At 40.5% G+C, this 21,922-nt stretch overlaps 1 protein-coding gene across 1 annotated transcript in view; it reads right to left on the minus strand.

Moving 5' to 3' along the window:
* Nucleotides 1–21,922, minus strand: part of LOC112115930 (inaD-like protein) — a 206,818-nt gene that overhangs the window by 94,034 nt on the left and 90,862 nt on the right. Inside the window, exons 25-28 of the mRNA XM_024213156.2 lie at nucleotides 21,362–21,472; nucleotides 16,558–16,635; nucleotides 11,977–12,015; nucleotides 9,862–9,970 (exon numbers count right to left, since the gene is read on the minus strand). Coding sequence (XP_024068924.2) covers nucleotides 9,862–9,970; nucleotides 11,977–12,015; nucleotides 16,558–16,635; nucleotides 21,362–21,472 — 337 coding nt within the window. The remainder of the gene's footprint in view (nucleotides 1–9,861; nucleotides 9,971–11,976; nucleotides 12,016–16,557; nucleotides 16,636–21,361; nucleotides 21,473–21,922) is intronic.

Below are 21,922 nucleotides of genomic sequence, written 5' to 3' on the forward strand. Positions count from 1 at the left end.
GCTTTCCTGCTAGCTGCTCCTTGTGCAGACAGCCATCTCTTTTTCCCCACCAGCAGCCATCGCAAATCATATTCACCCTTTCCTTCCCCTGGCTGCAGCAGCCTCTTTCACCACCTCTCTATTTAGAATGTCACAATACACTTGCTCACCCATGCCCACAAAAAAGACCACCTCATGCCTGATCCTAAAGGGCCTTGCCTAACTCCCCCTCCATTACAAAATCCTTTCCATCTGCCTCGAGGCCCTTCATAACCATTCTCCATATGCCTCCTTAAGCTCATCTCTTCACATACCTCCACCTCTGCGAGGCAAGTTCTGGACTCATCGCATTTCTTCCCCCTCTCCATTCTCGACCTCACCAGCTATGTGCAACAGTCTGTCCAGTTCCCGCACATCATGAATTTCCCCCCCTTCAAAATTAATATTCAAAACTCATCTCCTCTATACCATCAACCAGCTTGTATTGCTGGCATGGTGTCATCAGTGCTTCATGCATCTCCTTGTCTAGTGGGCCCACTTACTCCCACACCTTCTCACTGCAGGACTTCCCTAGATGTGACACCACGGTGCGTCCTGAGATGAACACATGAATTATACACTATAAAATTATATCGTATTATTCTCAAAACAACTCCTAGGATAATCGGTCACAATTTAAGGCAGGAAAGAACGGCATTAAACCTTTACATCTGGTTTATCATCAGTTTTAGTAATCTGATGAAGAAGGCTTTCTAGGTTTTAAGGACTAAACCATGGATAACCTGGTGCAGGTATGCTAGAAGGGTGAGAGCGCCCAGGGAGCCCCTTCAGCCCTAGTTGGGCACCCAGGGGACTTGTTAGTGCCAAAAGGCCAAGAAGGACTGTGCCAGGAAAGAGCCATGATCCCAACAAACCAGACAGCACCAGGATCATTACATAGGGGGAGTGCAGCCTACTTTAAAAAAATAAATAAAAAAGTGTAGCAAGTGGTACCACTAGCTGCCCTGATCCCACAGCATATGGAGGGACTAAGATATAATACCACAATACCTCCAAGAACAGTATGGCTGGTATAATCCTCCTTATTCTCAGGCACAGCTTGAAGAGACATCTTAGCCCTGTTTCATAGAATCATAGAATATCAGGGTTGGAAGGGACCTCAGGAGGTCATCTAGTCCAACCCTCTGCTCAAAGCAGGACCAATCCCCAGACAGATTTTTTTCCCCAGATCCCTAAGTGGCCCCCTCAAGGATTGAACTCACAACCCTGGGTTTAGCAGGCCAATGCTCAAACCACTGAGCTATCCTTCCCCCCCATATACACATACATTGTGTGTGTCTACGAGCCCTAATCATCAACCAGGACCCCATTGTGCTAGGTGCTGTACAAAAGACAGAACAAATGTGATAAGATTATCATGCATCTTTCACCTCCTCACGGGCACATGCTCCCTTAGCATTTACTTTAACATTCCAAAGCCTGGGAAAGCTTCTAACAACTATTTCTTTCTTTTTTTAAATTCAAATCTTTCCTCTTTCTCCTCACAAATATGCAGTTTCCATCCAATCTACCCCCACTCAAGGCCCAGAGTGGTTAAGATTCAGTTTGGGACAAGAAGCAGCTTTTCTACATGTTGGGACTTGCATCCAATATCTCATGGCCCTGTAGCCTCGGAACAGAAGCATTATACCAAGAGTAGGGAAGAGTCTCTGTTTCCCAGCAGGAGTCAGCTTTCACTTCTACCCTGTAAGACCCTGATGTAATGGTCCTTAAAACTGCAACATTTTTAGGTCTAGATAAGCAACTTCAGCTAATTTTACAGGTTCTTATGGCTCGCTGAGCTGTGCATTTAGACTCATGGTAATTAATGAACTTGACTTTACAGATAAAGGGATACAAAAAATAGTCTCAGTGCAAGTTTCAAAAGCTCTCCAAAACATTCCCACAATATTTTTCTATAATACGTATGGCATCTACAGAACAGGAAACAGTGTGCTACAAAAGGTTTTCCTGACACTAGTTTGAGATGACCTATACAGCTCACTCATGGCTTTGTCATTGTAATTGCAGTAATGCGGCCCTTACAAAATCATGCTGCTCAAACCTTTACTTATCCCACCCCCCTCGCGTAGTCCATATGTTTATATACATATGCGCACACATATGCTACCACCAAAAGCATAACAAATTGCCATTGTCTTCTAAGGTCCCCAAAAGCTCAATGATTTGATGACTTTACAGCCTTAGTAATAATTTACTTTTGGTAGGAGCAAGGAGAGAAAATTTCAGCCTCCAGTCACTGATGAACCCACTCATGATGTGTAACATCATACTAACAATTAGAGGCTCATTATATTTCTACAGTAGGATAGAAAATTGACTGCCCTCTGTTCCCACTGTGTTTCTTCTCATTCTAATTCTGTACTGCACTTAGATACTATGGAGACAGGTGCTTTAGAACTGCTGATAGATTAGAAAAACAGATGTCAATCTGTGTGACACATCATGGGCAAAATGCCAAGATGCAATTACTTTTCAAAATGTATGTTGGCACTCCACAGGTATAAAAGCATACTTTAAAAACAGTCAGTCATTGTGTTATGTATCTCACATACCTATGGCTAAGAATTCTAGTTCAGCCTTTGGATGTATTTCATAGCTGTACAAAGCTGAAGGAATATTGATGACTAGTTATTAAAAATTAGTATGTTGGATCAAGGGGGAAAATGCACATTACTGATGTGCGAGAAAAATAATTTTGACTCTCTTGAACAGTTAAAGAAATTAGGCTGGACTGCTGTCTCAATTACTGTCATACTATGGGAAATTTAATAACTGATCTCTACATAAAAATATAGACTAACATTTTTACTTTTCCTTCTTATAGAGGATTTATTAGCACTTTGTATTCCCAATGGCTACTGCTTAAACCAAGAATAGCTGGAAGTTGGGCTCTGCCTATTCTGGACCAGACATGCTGCATATTTCTTCCCCCCACTCCCTCCACAGTAATATAGCATCATTTGTGAGGAGTACAGCTGAAAGATGCTATCTAAAAATCAGCTGTTCAATAATTTAGACACATAGCCTCTTCCTGGTGTATTGATTCATTATTCATGCAAATACTTAAAATCCTCTTCCCTGTCCAATCATGCCACGTTTTTAATTGCAAGTCATTGCAGTGATACTGTGTTTTTCAGTGACAAAGTAATAGAGAGATCTACTAGTATAATCCTCTCTAAGTACGTTTGTACAGTAATGCCTTTTGTACGCAGTTTTACAACACAAACCCTACTTTCTACAGTAATAAGTTAGGAGAAGTTAGGCATCTGCAGTATCTGAATAAGATCACATCAGGTTTCCCAACACCCTTACCATGTTTTGAAGAATTTAATATTCAAACCTTTCAATACCAAGACAAAATATATTTCATGACAAATGCTTTAATACTAATAGTTGGACACTTGGCTTGTGTCAGAAAAAACGATCATACCTAACATCAAATGAGATTTGAGGCAACACAAAGATTAGATTACACTTCATTGCAATAGCTCTTGCTTATCTACTACCAAGTTGCATTATTCCCATTCTGCTTCCTTATACAATGAAAATGCTGAATATTCAGTTTAGGTTTCCCCAGCAGCTTTTTAGTCTACTCTAAAAATATTTACCTAACACATTCTTACCAGGCAAAGTGAAGAAAATTCAGCCATCTGTCTCCACACCACAACAACAGTTATGAGAAAGAGTAGATTATTCCATGTACCAATAAGAAATTTAGTATTAGGAATTCTGATACTTTAAAGCACTGATCTGCTGTTGTTAATTTTGCATGCTGGTGTCATGCATTCAAGTATATTGTAACAGTGATTGACAATGAAACATAAGACAAATAATTTAAAGGTACTGAATTCATCACAAGAGTCTTACATAGCATATGTACATGCTCTCAGCTGAGAAAAATGGTTTGTGCTACTATACTATTCTCTTGCCTTTATGACTTCATTAGTTCTGAATGATCATTAAAATACTTAAAATGGCTTGCTGGAAACAACTACAAAGCATATATATACACATATATGAATCCTTACCTGGGAACCCCCCTTGTACCATTGCTGTACCAGCATGTACTTCAAGAGATCTGCATTCCTGACAAACATTCAATGCTGTAAGCAGCTCAAATCCTCATCATACACAGACTCAGTGCTCGTCTTTCTTCCAACGACCTTGGGCCTATTTTTCTGAGAATTTTCTCTCCTTAAGGGCAAACTGTCCGTCTCTTTCTATTATGAGATGCAATCAGTTACGCTAATTTCAAGCTACCCACAAGCTAACAGTTACATCTGTCAGCAGATTAAAGCTGCCTATAAAAGTACGCAGGGAGAAGCAAATCTCTGGTTTCCCACATCTGACCACTGATGCTCTACGGCTGCTGTTTGTTGCACTGGCTTACCCTGCTAGCATTAAAAATGACATCTCTATCCCAAGAAACAAGTCTATTTAAGACAAAACCATTTATGTTTTTCACAGCTAGTTGCAGTTAATATTGTGTTTAATGAGCCACTCTTACTGCAGAGAGAGAGAGAGAGAAATAGTTAATGGCATTAATTATATCTGTGCATCCTTTTAGTGCAAATTACAGGGGTTATCAGTGAACTTTTGCTAATTTAAGTGACCTGAACCAATGTATCATCTTATAATTTTCTATTACTAAACGGTGTTCTTGCATCATTTTTATGTGTCAGACACAAAACCATCTTACCATTATTAGCATGCAAAAATTTTCAACTTAATCAGTGATTGTATTTTATCACCACTCTTAAACAAGCAGTATTGGTTTTATTGTAATGTGAATACTGAATTGAAACATTAAAGAGATGTTAAATTTCTCATTTTGGTCATTTTAAAATGGTTAAAAGTCTTACAGGTTTATAACTGTAGTTTCTAAATGTAGTCATGTTAGGAATTTCCTATTCATTCTTTACTCCAAATGGTGAATCTTTCTATTGAGTAATTCAGTTATTTTGTATCACCATTAATTCACTCATTTTTAACATAATCTAACCTTTCTTTGTAATATATATGCACAACACACAGAGAGAAACCATCTGTTCAATGGATTATACGCATGTACATAGTAAAATTCCAGACACAAATGTTTCCAGTTACAATTTTACCAGTAATTCATTGAGAATGTAATTTCAATATTGCAGCACTACACCAGATTAAGAAAGTTTATGCGTATGATTCAAAAACATAAGAGAAAAACACAACAAGGGCACTGACATCAGGGTCTGTATCCTCATGTGGTACAAAGGCTTGCAAGGACGCTCTAAATTATAAAGCAGTGCCCCTCTGGTCCTTTTATTAGGGGTGAGCTAGAAACCTCCGTATTTTTAGCTAATTACAAGTCTGAATAAGAATAGAAAGAGAAGATTAGCAGTGTAGAGAGACATTAAATAAGGATTAACATGCAGCTCAAAAATGAAAGTCAGCTTTATTTGTGTAATCCTGGCTATTTTGCATTATCTATGAAGACACACAAAGCTGAATACACTTGTTAGTACATTTAGCAAAATTAACATTGTAAATATTAGAAATTGTTAATGCCTCAGCCTTTCATAAAGGTTTATATACTTATTTTTGCCTGGTCATATCTTTACACTTTTTGAAACACTCATTGCTATTTGCTGTTGATTGTAGTGACATCTATTGGAGAGGCAGTGTTTGACTGCAGAAGCTTCCTCGTCTTTGTCTCTGAGTAAACATTTCTATATTTTGCAGCAGCAATGAAAATCATAGAGTCATAGGACTGAAAGGGACCTCAAGAGGTCATCTACTCCAGTCCCCTGCAAAGTGTGTCATCGTGTTATTTTTCTTGTTTCACAATGCAGCCTCACCCGAAAGGACTTGACAAACTCTAAGCAACCAGATCCCCCAATAGCCTCATTGATTTATCAAAGTTAATTTACTCCTTAACACTTCTGACATTTTTTCAAACACTTACAATTATTCAGTAATCTGATTATTCTAATATTTTTAATGTCATTAATTCATGATATTTATGGCCTTCTTGGTTCCCTTTGTAATTTTATATTTTTGCACATTAAATGTACAGCATGTATTTGCAAAAAGAACAGGAGTACTTGTGGCACCTTAGAGACTAATACATTTATTTGAGCATAAGCTTTCGTGGGCTACAGCCCACTTCATCAGATGCATAGAATGGAACATATAGTAGGAAGTTATATATGCATACAGAGAACATGAAAAGGTGGAAGTTGCCATATCAACTCTAAGAGGCTAATTAATTAAGATGAGCTATTATCAGCAGGAGAAAAAAAAACTTTTGTAGAGATAATCAAGATGGCCCATTTCAGACAGTTGACAAAAAGGTGGGGAAATAGATTCATTTTTAAAGGTGTAGATGATGTTTGATTTTATGAAAAAAGAATAAGCCATCACATCTCACTAGTTTGGGTATTTCTGGAAACATCAGCTTTAGGGAAGCTTTTGGAGGCTCCAACTGAGATCAGAGCTCCATTGTGCTAGCATCTGTAAAAAACATATACAAAGAGACAGTCCCTGCCCTTAAGTGCTCATAACTAACCTAAGGCAAGAATCCTGCAAGGAGCACCATGAAGACAGACCCCTATGCCTTCACTCAGCTCCATTGACTTCAAATTGTCTAAATAGATAAGGCAAAGGGAAGGAAGTATTATTATACCCTCTTACTGATGGGGAACTGAGGCGCTGGGAGATTAAGTGACTTTCCCAAATACACAAAGGAAATCTGTGGCAGAGCCAGGAATTGAACTCAAGTATCCTGAGTCCTAGTCTAGAGCTTGAATCACCATAAAACCACTCTTTACAAATCGTTTTTCTTTTACTTTAAAAACCAATATGAATCAATCAGATCAATTTCATTTTCTAATTAAAAGGGAGAAGTTAATGAAAAATGCCTCTTGAAATGACAGGATTCTGAGCTCTTGCCAGAGTTAACATCTGTCTGGTTTACTCCACTCATTTTGAATTTTTTTATTTTTGTATAAATTTTAATTTTTTTTTTAGGATAAATTATGATCCTCCGTCGTGTGCATATAATTCAATTATAAAGTCAAACAAAATTCCATAGCTCCTAATGCCTATGGAAAACCTTGAGAAAAACTCTACTTACAAACTAATTTTTTTCCCTTTCCACTCCCAACCCCTCATTTTAGTAATAAGCTACAACAAGGTGTGCATTAGTGGTCTATCGGCAAATTCTTAGTGCACATTTCTGGCCTTCAACCACGAAACCAGCACACCATTGCCTACTGATGTATACCCTGCCATGATTTATTGCTAGTGCAAATGGCTTTATTTAACAGTATTTTAAAAAAATCTATTTGAAACCCACTGTTCAGAGGGCATGCGGGTTACTAACCTACTCCTCCACTATGGAAAATCATTCCCAAGAGAAGAATAAAAAAACCCTCCCACACACATTTTCTTTAATATTCTGAAAATAGTCATTAAAACAAACCATTTTGAAGTTTTATTTCAGGCTGAAGACCATCCTATCTTGCTGTCTTTTATCCTGCATGAACCTGGTTCACTTTCTGAAGCAGACTGTAGATACACTAAATTGGGAATGTCGATCCCAGCTTAAATGTTACAACCGAGAGTGAGGTAAAGGAGTGGTCTGGGGCTACACATTTGCCATGAAACACTTGGTTGGAACCTTGGCCTCATCAGGCAATGCTGGATCCAGGATCTTTTGTTGAGATTTATATCTGGTAACACCAGCTTCAGGCTGGAATCAGCCTCAATGAAGGGAGGCTGCATAGGCTGATAGATTAAGGACTGAATAGTTTGGTCTAAAGGCAGAAGATCCATTTATCCTAAAACTAGAGAGAGTTAGGAGTCAAATGCTACGCATTTCTTCTCCCTATTACAAACAGCTACAGCATCCCGCAATGCCTTCTTCCATTTTCAGCTGGCCCAGATGCTTCATCCAACCTGACAGATAAGGACCTACGACACTTTTATAAACTTCCAGGCTCATTTCTAGTAACACTCTGTACTTGGGATTGAAAGTAGGAACTTTGGAAAAGCTCCTACTGGTTCAACATACAGCAGCTCACCAATTAAGCAACAGAGGAAGACTTAAACACATCACCCTATGCTCCATTTACTATGGCTATAGCTACACTAGGGAGCTTACAGCGGTGCAGCTGCGCCGATGTAAGCTCTCTTGTGTAGCCACTCTAAGCCGACAGCAGAGAGCTCTGCCATTGACATAATTAATCCAACCCCAATGAGTGGCTTTAACTACATCGGCGGGAGAAGGTCTCCCACCGACATAGCGCTGTCCACACCGGCACTTAGATCAGTCTCACTTATGTAGCTCAGGGGGGTGGCTTACTCACACTCCTAAGAGACATAAATTATACCGACATAAGTGGTAATGTAGACATAACCTTAGCTGGTTCCCCAGAGAATAACCAATCAAGATCCTCACCTCCAAAATCTTAATGGGACAGACCCAAAACTGTCTTGATGACTGTCTCAGCCTCTGATCAAGGCTTACAACAAGAACTGTGCTCAAGAGGTAAAATGACACTGCTAACAACAAGGATTAAATTCATAAGAGCTGGTCAGAGACCTTCCTCATCAGCAGTCCTATGGCTTTAGAACTTCTATCCACAAGAACAAGACTTGGCCACAGACCTGACCACTTACAGGTCAAAAAGCAAAATGCATCTCTTTCCTCTGGCTTTCCCACAAATAAACAAACAATCAAACAAAAATACTCATAACACCACACACAGGAACACACACAAGTACCGGTCCATAGTAAGGGGGAGAGAGGAACAAGAGGAGAGGAAATCAACACATTGACTAGTTTTTGTAAGTTTCTCAGTTACCCTGGTGCTGAGTGCGATATAGATAATTCTCAAATCAACTCTCGTTGGTCATCGGAGAGTCACTCCTATCGGGTAATTACTTTCTGTTTATCTAAAGCTAGAGCCACCCGAATAGGTCCTGAACCTCTAGGAAGTGTTGCGGGGCGCTCCTGAACAGACATAGTGTTCCAATTTATAGATGCCTGCACTTCCATGCTGATCAAAGCATAAATCATTGTGAAATATCTGTAGAAATTATAGCATTTGGGGGATTAAGAGTGCTATACAAAATAAATCACCTTTCAAGGAGCCCATTGTGACAGACCTGATGCTCCTTTTGTTCCACCCAAGCCTCTTAATTATCCACTCTCTGCATAACTTTCTCTCACTCCCCCAGGCTCTTCATGGAAAACCTTCATTAAAATCATGCTTCTGCCCTAAAATCCTTAAACCGTAATTCCAATAATAATTCCCCTGCATTTTTTTTTTTTTTTTTTTTTTTTTTAAAAGAAAGGTATAATGCCTGCACTGTGATGTATAATCTAGACTGCAAACTCTTTGGTGTGGGTTCTGAGTACTGATGGTTCTCAAACCGATCTGCACAGCTGCTGCTGTCACAATGCTGAAGCATCTTATCTGCCTTCAAGCAGCGACACTCCCCTGCAAATTGTAGGTCAGCTTAGATCTTGTTCATTGCTTTTTGACCAACTAAACTAAAAATGAATGAAGCACCTTTCCGCACTCCGGCAAAGAGGGAAGCTCGAGGGTTGCAGTTGGAAGGGCAAGAGCTTCCACCTTAAAAAGATAAGTCTACAGTAAAGAGAAGTTTGAGACCAGCTCTCCACAACATATGGAGCACTACTCACGCTGACGGAAATTAATCCATACACAGTACTTGTAACAACAATGTCACTGCTATGTAGCACTATCACACAGACAGATTATAGTCCATAAAAATACAATGCGCTTCTTAGATAAATGTGGTACTACTTACCCTCTGTATAAAAATCCTCCTCCTCCACAGCATCCTCTTCTGACTGGAGTCTTTTGGGTGCTTTATAAGGAGGTGGCAACTTCATTGGAGGTGGTGCCCCCACTTTTCTCTGATGGATTAAAAACAAAATAAAGAGGTTTCAAACATTTTGCCACGTACCTACAAATTACTTCTTTCTTCTCCACACACTAAAAGGCTACCCATGCACGTACATACTCCTCAGTTTAATACATTTTTTTTGAAATAATGCACTTTCACTCCTTTTTTTCCCCAAGAAATTTTACAAATGAAAAATATTTTAAGAGACTCTGAAGATAAAAAGAAATGAAAGAAAATAATAATATGAAATGGACCGCACATTTATTTACTGGAACAATACTGGTATTTCATTGTAAACCTACTTAGTGGAGTACAACAAACATGTGACCATTAATGAAGGGGTTAAAAACAGAACATTAAATATTATCCCAGCATGGATTTTAAACCCTTTGTTCATCTTCCATTACCATTTCCTGCAGCAGTTTAAAATCAAAAACACTTTTAGCAAGCAAAATCAGAATTGAGCCTCTTATAGCTCCTACAAGTAAAATATGACACCATATTTCATCTACATTTTGGTTCCAATTAAAATATCATTTGAATTATAACTTACAGTAAAATTCTATTACCTCACATAAATAAAGACAGTTCCTATAATGATGCATATAGCGACGCATATCAGGTATAAAAAGAGGACTCTGGAATCTAATGAAAACGGGAGCTGAAACATCCAAGCAACTGTTTTTATAGGTTCAAAATAATTGGAGCATGCTTTAGGTTAGCTACATGATTTCACTAAATTATGTTCAATTACATCCCCTACAATCACACCACTAATAGCAGGATGCACTTTAGCAAGTGAACAGTGAGTACAGTAGGCCATTAGAGCAACAAAAATGCCTGCGATGAATTTTTTTTTTTAAATCGCTGGGAATTACCATTTGGGAATCAAACATCAGATCTGAAATAATATTTTCCATTGCATAGAACAAAAACAGGACCTGCACATAGATTCATAAAATATTTTAAATCTAAATTTATGTTAAAATATTCTAATCATTAATATGCAACGGAATCTGAATACAAAATTGTAGGAGTTAATACAATATCATCTGTTCGTTTAAAAATTATTACAGCGGAGTGCTGCACTGAGGCCAGCAAAAGAGTAATAAATCAAATGAATTCCACCAATTTGTAGCAAGGGTGTCTAATGAGAGGATCTTAAGAAAGCAACAGTTTTTTCCCCAAAAGTACCCAACAAAAGAAAGCTTGCGCGCGTGCACGCACACGCACACACACTCTAACTAAAATAAAACCAAGACAAGAGGTCCAGCAAGCGCCACTCATTTTTTGTATTCTAAATTCTTTAATAAGTAGAGCTGGAGAACTTGCACCACACATTTCCAACTGCCTCTGACAAATCAGAACCATTAATACTTTAGAGTCCACTTATTAGCCTTTTTTGTTCTTTATAATTCTTTTTTCAGCACTTTCAAGATCAATATTAAAGCCCCTCGGAGCCCCAGGTAAGCAAGGTGCCCTCTGTTTTCCTATAATATTAAACTTACAGAACCTTTAAAAGGATTGTAATGGTTTTTATAGCCAAAGCAGATCTTTACTGGCCAGGGCTCTAAAAAGCCTAACATAAGTTTGTTCCATCACTTCCTGATTTTTTGTAAATATCGTCATGTAGAGTCTGATCCAAAGCACGTTGAGGTCAACTGGAATTTTTTTTAATTGACTTCAATGGGCTTTGGATCAGGGCCTCAAAAAGAGCATTTTGCCAATTCACTGACGTCAACATACTCAATACAAAAATGTAAATAAACTTCAGCCTCTTGGCTGTAGATTCCATTATTCACTAGAGTTGTGTGAAAGATTCACAATCGAATTCCTGATATTCAAGAAAATGAAAGTCTATTTTCAAAAGGCAAACAAAAAGCCCCTAACCCCTTGGTTTCCTGTAAAAGTGGTAAGATTTCATCCTGGAGCACTTCAGACAAGTTCAAGAATTTGCCCAGAGAAAGGAACAGAACATTTGTTGGGAAGAGTCAGCAAAATGAGTATGGGACCTACCTGATTTTCTGTGGGGCTGGAGGATTTAGCTGGCAGTTCCTATATTTAAAGAAAGATTTTAACAAAGTTAAAATAGCTTTAACCTGGTGTATCCTCTGATTTTGTATGCCACAAAGCCACCCTATTTCCTCAAATCCTACTCCAAACTCACTTCTTTCTAGCAATGATTCATACTCCTATTTCAACCGAATAAAATGAAGTAAGTTTGCTACTCCTTACATCTTGACCCAAAGTGGGATTTCAGAAAAGCTTGACAATGGGCCTCAATAATTTTTTAAAAAGAGACACAACATTAATGGTAGTTACATGGCACAAGCCCAAAATGCTGCAGCAGATAGAATGACAGAAATGTTTCTAAATTAGACACACTTTCAAACATGAATAAGAAAAAGCATCTCCATTTGGCATCCACTGCTATTTTGATTGTTGCAAGTTTAAATAATTGGGATTTTTTAGAATAGCAGAATTAGACTGCAAATTCTTTTGGGCCAGAGTTGTCCGATTTTTCATGTTTGTATAGCACCTGATCTTAATTGTAAAGCAAATACTACAATTCAGGATTGTAGACACTGGGATTTTGTTGATCAGGTATTTCATCTTGTCCCGACAATGGGACTTCTTATGTGCATGCCTTGATCCAAAACCCTCTGAAATGAGTGGGAGTCTCTAAATTAAATTGGGTGGGCTTTGGATTAAGGCACACACACTATTCGTACTTTACCTCAGCAACAGCAAAGCTTAGCATAATAACAGAAGTCACTAACTGCATTTTTTCCATTTTATGAACAGTCAGGGATCATGTCTAACTTAACAGTGCAGCTTCTACCAGCAGGTTCCTACAAGGTAATTTAAACATTGACTTCTGAAGAAATTCCTCATGAGATTCCCACTTGTCTTGAACAGTGTCCTCAGACCACACTTGGTATTTCATTTGCATCAGGGGCATATTTATAGGTTGCAGAATAAGGAAGTTTCAATTCCAGGCATGGATTTGTAGTATCTATCTGATCGATATGGCTCAAAGACAATAAATGAAATTCTGTTAAAACTATTCTTAGAACCAAAACCTTCCCGTGTGCCACTCTCATCTATGCCTCATTTGCTGACAAGCTCCTCACCAGGACTCATGTATTGTATACTTTATCAGTTCTTAACCCAATCTCTCTCACCCTCTCTCGTACATCATCTGCTCACACTGGTACAAGGATCACCTCTGTGAAGTCGAGATTTTCTGCCCGGGTCTACAAGCTGGTGCTCATCGTCCAGTGCCATACATGGAAAACTCATTTCCCACATAGCAACGAAAAAGGGGCCTTCTCCAAATTCACCTCTCCATGACAGCTTTCTGCCTGGTTTTCAAAGTGTTTCGTAAAACTGAAACCGCCTGCCTCCAGGAATGGGATGTACCAGCTAATTACCATCATTAGCCAGACAATCTCATATCTCACTCTCTTCACTTCCTACTTGTTCTCAAGAAATTATTCCCAGAGGCTCTTTAGTCCTCTTCTCCATCACTTCACCCTGGATCATCTCATTGCTTCAACCCTGGACATAATTTTTACACAAATGACATGTACATTTATGCCCTGTCTAACTCTCACTTCCTCCTGATAATCAGTTCCTCGCTTTCGCATAACATCCTGCTACTCTAAGCTTCTAAGAGCTAAGTCCTCCCCCGGAGTAAAAAATTCTTTATTTTCCATGCCTGCGATAACTCTCCTTAATTTTGCTCCTGAGGTCAGAAGCAGTGGTGTCAGCCTTGACCCTGAAATTTTCTTTCATTTCACGTCTCCTTTATCTGTACATTCACCTCCAGAACACTGGCCAAATTAGACTTCGTTTTGAAACTGCCACTACTGAAATCCCTATTTCATGCCTTAATCACTCAGTTAACTACCACTATTCTGTCCTTTATGTAGCCTCTAAACTTCAGGGAATTCAGAATACCTCAGCTAGACCATTCTCACGCTTCAGGCTACGAGCTCATCACTCTTAATCTCTGTCACTTTCACTGGCTTCCTTCCTCTCTTCTTCCAGTTTAAAAGTTTCTGTCCCGGTTTTCAATTCAACTCCGCCCTATACCCTCTTGCCCCCAGATCTCTTTGACCACCAGCCACTTGCTAAACACCTCCAGTGTTGGTCACCTTTTTGTCTCTTTCACACATCTCTCCCTGAGCTGGGTGATGCTGTTTTACTTGTGCCGTATATACACCTCTTCTTTTCTCTGCCAAATCCCTACTTCTCTTCTCCTTCACCCACAGAAAGGCCCAGTCATCCCTCACTCAAGTCACACAAGACTTTTTTCTTTCCCCTTCTGTTTGTTGCTCCCAGGTTCCCAGTCTCTCCCCCAGTATCCCTCGGCCCACAAGGTCTCCCAGAAACTTGCCCCAGAATGGCTCCCTTTGCTCTAGCTCCCCTCCAAGATCCCACTTGTCTCTCTCATTCCCTTATTGCCTCTCAAGGTCCTCCCAATCTGCCCTCTTTGCTCTGGCTTTCCCACTCTCCCCAACCAAGTGCTCCTTTGGCCTCTGCCTCTCCCTAGGCTCGGCTACCAGGCACCTCCCACTGAGCCTTTTGTTACTTGATGTAACAGACAAGAATACAAACGTCAAACCCCTTCAAAAGAGTTGAGTTGCAGTGATCTGCCATTTCCTTCGTAGGAGAAAAATAATTGTCTGAACCTTTATAAAGTGACTAAACTGAATGCAGTTTGTGCAACCACTTCCAGAAAACACACAATAATCTGGACTTTATTAAGAAAACTACACACCAGCAGGATATGAAAGACAGCACAGTGCACAATTGGACAGAGGACAAGGTGGAAATTCACATAACTGGCTATTGGACTCATCAATTTAGGCTTCCAGAGCATCTAACTACATCACATATTTGAACTGACCCACCTTTTCCAAGGTGTGTACACAGCACAACTTTTATATTTCGTTTTCACATAAGAAACCCAAGCATTGTAAGCAGTTCTCATAGAGGCTATTTTAAAAATTATTATTTAACACATGTAAGTCACTATAGAGTAGAACAAACACCAGTGAGTAACAGAGGAAGTCCCCACTAATTAAAATTAATGACCCATATAAGAACAGCAGTTTTTTTAAGTTGGATATTTTGCTTTCAAACTTAGTTCTTTCGTGACACTTTGAAGACTAGACTAGAAATATCACTGATTTCCCATAGGAATGCAGGCTAATAATCCACTCATAGGCACATCTTTTTTTTACTGAGAGCTGCCCCTGCTGAAGCACATTATGTCTGCTTTGTGAATTAACGTTCAAAGCTAAAAAAACTCCTCACTTATTCATTGAAGCTGTTCTATATTCTACTCATCACGTTACAGCACCCATAGAAGGGTAACTTTTAACAGCTTTGAAAAAGGTTAGGCTCACTCATTGACTTTCTACAGTTTTAACATTCCACACACTGGAGTCCTAGAGATTAAAAACAGCAAAATTGCAAGTGGATGTGCTTTTTAGATTACAAAGATAGATAAAACCAAGAAAGGGGTACAGTAACTGCTTTATTTCAAGTACTGCTCACTGCCATGAAACCCTAGCTTCCTTGCTCTCCTGGGATAACCTGAAAACTCCCAGATTCTGAATCACTCTAAGTAGCCTGCAAAACATTTTCTAAAGCAACCAGGCCTTTGAGTTTCCTTTCAACATTCGAGGATTGAACCAGTTCAAGCACACACGGGTCAGCGTACCCAACCTAGCCATGCTGAATTGGTTTAAGTTTGGCCAACATCCACAATAGTGCTATCCCTACACTGTTTCAGTTGCAAAGCCTTCTGGGTACGTATGCCACAATCCCCAGCTTGGCTTCCAGAAGCAATGTATTTGGGGAGATTTTGCAGGACAGAGATAGGAAACCAGATTAACTGTTTTAGTATGTCTGCTACCACACAGTCATTAAAATTAATCAACTGGTTAATTAACCAATTATTAAGTTTGCAGAAAGGTACTTCATTCTAAGTGATTATATTAGACCATTTGTAAACCAACTATATATCACCTGGGGCATTTCTGTGTGTGTGTGGACACAAAAAGCACTGTGCTAACTAGGGCAACCAAATATGAAAATTTGGGCCGGTGGTTTTTACCAGGAAAAAAATCCAAACATTTGAAAGCCAGGAAATTCAGAATTAAGGCTCTGAAAGCAATCTTAACAAATATATACCAGCATCCACTGTCTCAACAGAAACACATTACTCCCAACAATGCCAAATATGTGCAAAGACCCACATCATTAACCTTTTTTCAAGAAACTACACAGTTACTTTTACTATTATTCCACTTTATAGCTAGTGGCTGGCAGTTGCCATGACAGAAGCTGTAAAATGGGGATACTGATGCTTACTCATCTTCGTAAAGCACTTTGAAATCTACAGATAAAGTGCTAAACTTTATTTATATTAAATATTACTCAATGTAGTTAACATACATACCATTTTTGTAGCATTTTACCCCTTTTATTTAAGATAAAAAGCCTAGTATTCATTTATAAACTACATTGTTATATTATCTGACCCAGTAAAGCTTGGATACGATATACAAATGGAATAAATACCTTCTCATTTTTGTTTTCTCTTTCTGTGTCCTGATCTTTCTTGGCTTTATTTATCTTAGACTGTACCACGGAGACCACCTGCAAAACATAAGAGATAGACATGCGCATATGATAGACAGACAGATAGATATAGATGCACAGTCAAGCACTCATAAAATCGGAAAAGCCAGAATTAGGGTTGACTGTACAACCTGGGTTTGGGCTTTGTGCTTATGCATTATGATACAGTCTATAATTACATGACCACATACTATCTTTTCCACTGGACACCTGCCTCATTCAGTGAACAGTATGGAGCTGCCATGGGGAGAACAAGCATTGTGTAGAGTAGTGAAGTAGACTGTTGTGTGTAGAACACTTGCTTCAATTGTTGCAAAAGTTGGAAGGTGTGTAGTGAATGAGGCAAGAGACTACAGGAAGACAAAGAAAGGTCACACAGTTAACACAGCTGAATGCTGCCTTGAAGAATTGGATTCTATTCCTCTCTTTGCTAAAGAGTGCCTACTAAGCAAGTTACTTGAAACCAAACTTTTCACAGGTGGTCACTAACTAACTGACCTCATTTTCTGGGTGCCTGATTTGCAGAAGTGCTGAGCATTCACAGCTGCAAGTGAACAACAGGAATTGTGCTTTGAATATATGAAGTGCTATCTAATGCTAAATACTCTGAAAAATCAGGTCCAAGGTCTCAAAGCACCCAAAATTAGTACCTTCATCTGTCTATCCCACCTCCTCATCTTACACGTTTTTTTTGACGATCAATTAATGTTTGCGATGCACTCAGATCTAGCGTGAGGAGCATCACAGAAAAGCCAAAGAGTAAATTCAGAATGCTGTCTTAGGAGCAGGGTTTGAATAATGGCAGTATGTTAGGCAGGGGCCACACACTGAACAATGAGGAGAAAAAAAATATGGAACAGCTTCTCATTAAGTGAACATCATCCATCCAGTGCACTAAATGAAGCAGGAATCCTGTGGAAAAACTAGTATGTGATCATTTAATTAAAGACTGTATCATGATGCATATGCACAAATTAAGATTGCACTTTCTAACTTTTGAGAACTTGATTTTGCAATATTAATAATCTTCCCTTAACATAGTTTGTGTGTGTGTGTAGTTTCTTAGGTTTTTTTTTAAATCAAATTTAAAAAACAAATTCCATCACGTGGCATCATATTGACGTCCACATGGGTCATCAGCAGGTTTGAACCATCAGATTCACCACACTGATCTCTGCCACTTCAGCTAATGGAGTAACTAACAACAGTAATAAGTTGTCAATCTGCATGTAGACCAGCTCTAGTGTGGGATGAGACACTCTGCCAGGGAGTTTCCACAGGTATTTGCTGATAGCAGAGGAATGGTGAGACTCATGACTCTTTCTAGAGGGGAGTGTGCTCAGTGTTTTCTGCCCATTACCCCCAAGTTTGCCTCTTTCTGCCCTGTCCTGTCCAACCTGTCCTTGTTCCAATCCTGTCTTCTCCACCTGTGACTTCTTGTCCCAGTCCCTTTCTCCTCACCCTTGCCAGTTCCAGTCTCCACTCCTCAAATCATCTCATCCCAGCCAGTCTCCTTGCCCCGCCAGTTCCTAGTATCCCTCTACAGACTCCCTGTCCCAGTGTCCTCCCTCCCCTAATGTGCCCAGTCCTACCAATCTCCTTGCACAGCCAGTCCCAGTCCTCCATACGCACCTTGTTCCTCATTGACTGTCTCTCTCTCTTTCCCCATTCCCAGGCCTCCAGGCGCCCAGTCTCCACTAGTGCCCAGTCCCAACCTCTCTCTCTCTTGACTCCACATCTAATCTCAGAACTTGACCCCCTAGCCTCCAGCTCCTTTTTCCTATCCTCATTCTCAGAATGGCTGAGCCATTTTGGCTAAAATACACCACCACCATGGAAAAAAAAAAAAATCAGCCTGGCACAGACACCTGGCATGGAACAATTCAGCCTAAGGAATTAAGTTTAGCAAAAGTTATAAGCAACCGAAAACAGGGTCTTCTAAGAACAAGTATTGGGCAACCTTAAAAATGTGGGAGGAGGCTATCGGCTCCCCCCTCCCACCATCCCCCTCACCATTCTTAAGGCTGCCGAATACTTCCCCTTAGAAGACCCTGTTTTCGGTTGCTTATAAAACTTTGCCAAACTTTAACTATTTAGGTTGAAATTTGAATCTCTCTCTCTCTCTCGCTCTTCTCATTATATATTCTTCAGTATATTGTAAGGACCCTTAATGAAATATAAGGGACTGGTCTTGAATTACTCCAAGCTGATTAATGCCCTTTACATGGAATGCCTCAAGCAAGAGAGTACCATGTTATACTATATATTGTAAAATGTTTGTTGACTAATGTAATTTGGAACACTTGGTCCCTCAATAAGGTGCATAATGGTACAATATTCAAAACAACATGAGAATAGTATTTCACCATGGCAACAGTTAAAAATGAGACAGGAATATGCATGCTATAGAATATTTTTACAGAATGATTGGTATGAAACATGGTGTACCATCCCAAAGCAGGCAGTAGAAATTACTACTAAAAGCAGAGCAGCACAAATATCAGAGTGTTTTGAACACCTGACAGGGAAGGAACTCCCTTATATATAAACCGTACGATCTTAAATTCAAAACAAACACCTCTGAGACCCCAGCTATTGGTAGTAGAGATACCAACGTAAGGTGCAGTTGGCACCCCTGAAACAAATGGATGTCTAAGCACCATGGTGTGTACCTATACCATATTTGTGGTATTCCCTATACCGAGAATGGGAAATATTGCTAATACCACAGTAAGTTTAACGACTACAGATGGTACATGTCCAGCTATTTGAAGTGGCAATGTGCTTCCATCTTCTTCAGTACTGGTGAGGCAGCGTGGTTAGGCCATGCAAAAGGAAATAAGGAGTTTGGAGTTCCATTCCCAGCTCTGCTGCTGACTTGCTATGTGACCTGTGATCATGTACTTCCCCTCCAACCTCCGTAATAAATTCTAAGTTTGGGTGCTTCACCTTTGAAGAACCTGATATTCGGGGGTGCTGAGCTTCCACAATTCCCACTGGTCAATGGGAGCCAGTGCTCAGCAATGCTGAAAGTCAGATTCTGGGTGTATAAGCCTCAGCACTCAAAAACAGAGGCACCCAAAGTTACTAAGGGTCCCTGATTATCTTTATGCCGTCTCAGAGGCCATTTTCAGTGGCCTAGAAGGGTAAGGACAAGAGTCTCAGGAAAAGACTCCGTTTTCCTGACATGCTTCTCAGAAGGGGTCAAATATATAGACAGAAGTTATTGTGTTATCACAGCTATGCCCATTGTATGGTGCCTATGCTTTCTGCCACCACTGCTTGGACATTCTCCTTTCCCACTTTGATTGCTGCAAGTCATCACAGAACATAGAGATTCATTGGGGCTGTGGAGAAGGAGTGGACATTTGGGTGCCAGATTGTGTAAGGTGTGGTTAATGAGTTGTCAGAGAGACTCACTAGGTCAGGGGAGGGCAAACTACGGCCCGTGGGCCGAATCCGGCCGGTCGGTGCTTTCAGTCTGGCCCGTGGGATTGCCAGCCCCGTGGCGCAGCAAGGTTAAGGCAGGCTCCCTGCCTGCCCTGGCCCCTCGCCACTCCCAGAAGCGGCTAGCACCACGTCCCTGCAGCCCCTGGGGGAGGGGAGGGGCAGAGGGCTCCATGCGCTGCCCTCGCCTGCAGGCACCGCCCCCTGCAGCTCCCATTGGCTGCAGTTCCCCATTCCCAGCCAAAGAGAGCTTCGGGGGTGGTACCCACAGGCAAGGGCAGCGCGCAGCGGAGCCACCTGCCCCACCCCACACCCAGGAGCCACTGCCAGATATGCTGGCCACTTCCAGGAGCAGTGCAGGGCCAAGGCAGGCAGGGAGCCTGCCTTAGCCCCGCTGCGCGCCACTGCCACCCCGGAGCTGCTCGAGGTAAGCAGCGCCGGACTGGAGCCTGCACCCCAAACCCCTCCTGCATCCCTCACCCCAACCCCCTGCCCTGAGCCCCCTCCTGCACCCCTCACCCCCTGCCCTGAGCCCCCTCCTGCACCCCAACCCCTTGCCCTTAGCCTCTTCCTGCACATCGCACTCCCTCCCGCACCCCAACCCCCTCCCTCAGCCCTACATTCATGGCACTGCATACAATTTCCCCACCCAGATGTGGCCCTTGGGCCAAAAAGTTTGCCCACCCCTGCACTAGGTCTTCTGTTACATAGCCTTTTGGTGGCATGGAGTTGCCTGATTGGATATTTTGTATTTGCTCATGAATCACATGAACTTCTGGGATGGTAGACTATAATTGTTGCCTCTTCTCACTGCCCAGAAGATGGGGAGATCATTTTCTCTTTTGCCTGTATTTCCTAGTTTTAACTCTACCTCAGATAATTATGGCTGATACTTGTAATTGTATTTTAAGCCTTTGGGGACACAGTTTGTACGGAGGATGCTATTCTACAATCAAGTTTCATTACATTATGTTTAAACATAAAGTTGGCTAATAGAGGAAATATTTTTAGAATACCAGGTAACACACAAGGGGGCTGATTCTAATTCAATTACGGTGGGGTAAACGCTGCTGAGTCAACACAGTCAGTTGAATTTACATTGGCGTAATTTAGACCAGAATCTGTCCCAAGAAGTAACCATATGGTCTCTGACTGGAAACTGTGTCAGAATATGCAAGGGAAACTGTGTTATGACCAAATCTTGCTGAAAGGAGTTTGGCCATGTTTCAAATAAAAGGCATATTAAAAAGGAATTAAGTTTTGAAAAAAGAAAGGAAAGGAAAAAAGGGTAACTTACTCTTGGGGTACTAGACAAACTCTGAACAACAAAAACAACAGGATTTCCTGCATTCTTGATAGCTTCCACTGCTTCCTCATGCGTGGCATTTTGTAAGTCTACTCCAGACACCTAACAAATGGAGTGTATCTTCATTATTAGACAATCTGTCTTTTTCATAAATTACAACAAGAGATTTACATGCATTTATTGACAGTGAAGCTTAGCACGTCAGAGGAAGTCACCAAAAGGTTTCATAGGATAGAAAAATACTTAAGAAAACACTACATAAAGTATATTTCTTCAACACTTTGAGGAACAAGCAGGGCAGAGGTATAGTATTCAGGGGCTCACAATTAAAGGCACATGCTGTATTTTACCAAAGACTCTACTTTCAGATAAAATCAGAGAATGCTTGGTATCACACGAATCCTCAATTTACCTAAGCATAAGCTAGTTATGTTTTGAAGCAACTCTCAAAGCACATCACTTCTGGAAGGCAGCAGACACAAAAAGGACAGTCAGTTTTCTGACAGCGGAACGTCATATGTGGAAGTACTCATTCTGGGGGATCTCATGGGA

The sequence above is a fragment of the Terrapene carolina genome, unplaced genomic scaffold, assembly GCF_002925995.2.
Source record: "Terrapene carolina triunguis isolate 2854851 unplaced genomic scaffold, T_m_triunguis-2.0 Scaffold211, whole genome shotgun sequence".
NCBI classification, from domain to species: domain Eukaryota; kingdom Metazoa; phylum Chordata; order Testudines; family Emydidae; genus Terrapene; species Terrapene triunguis.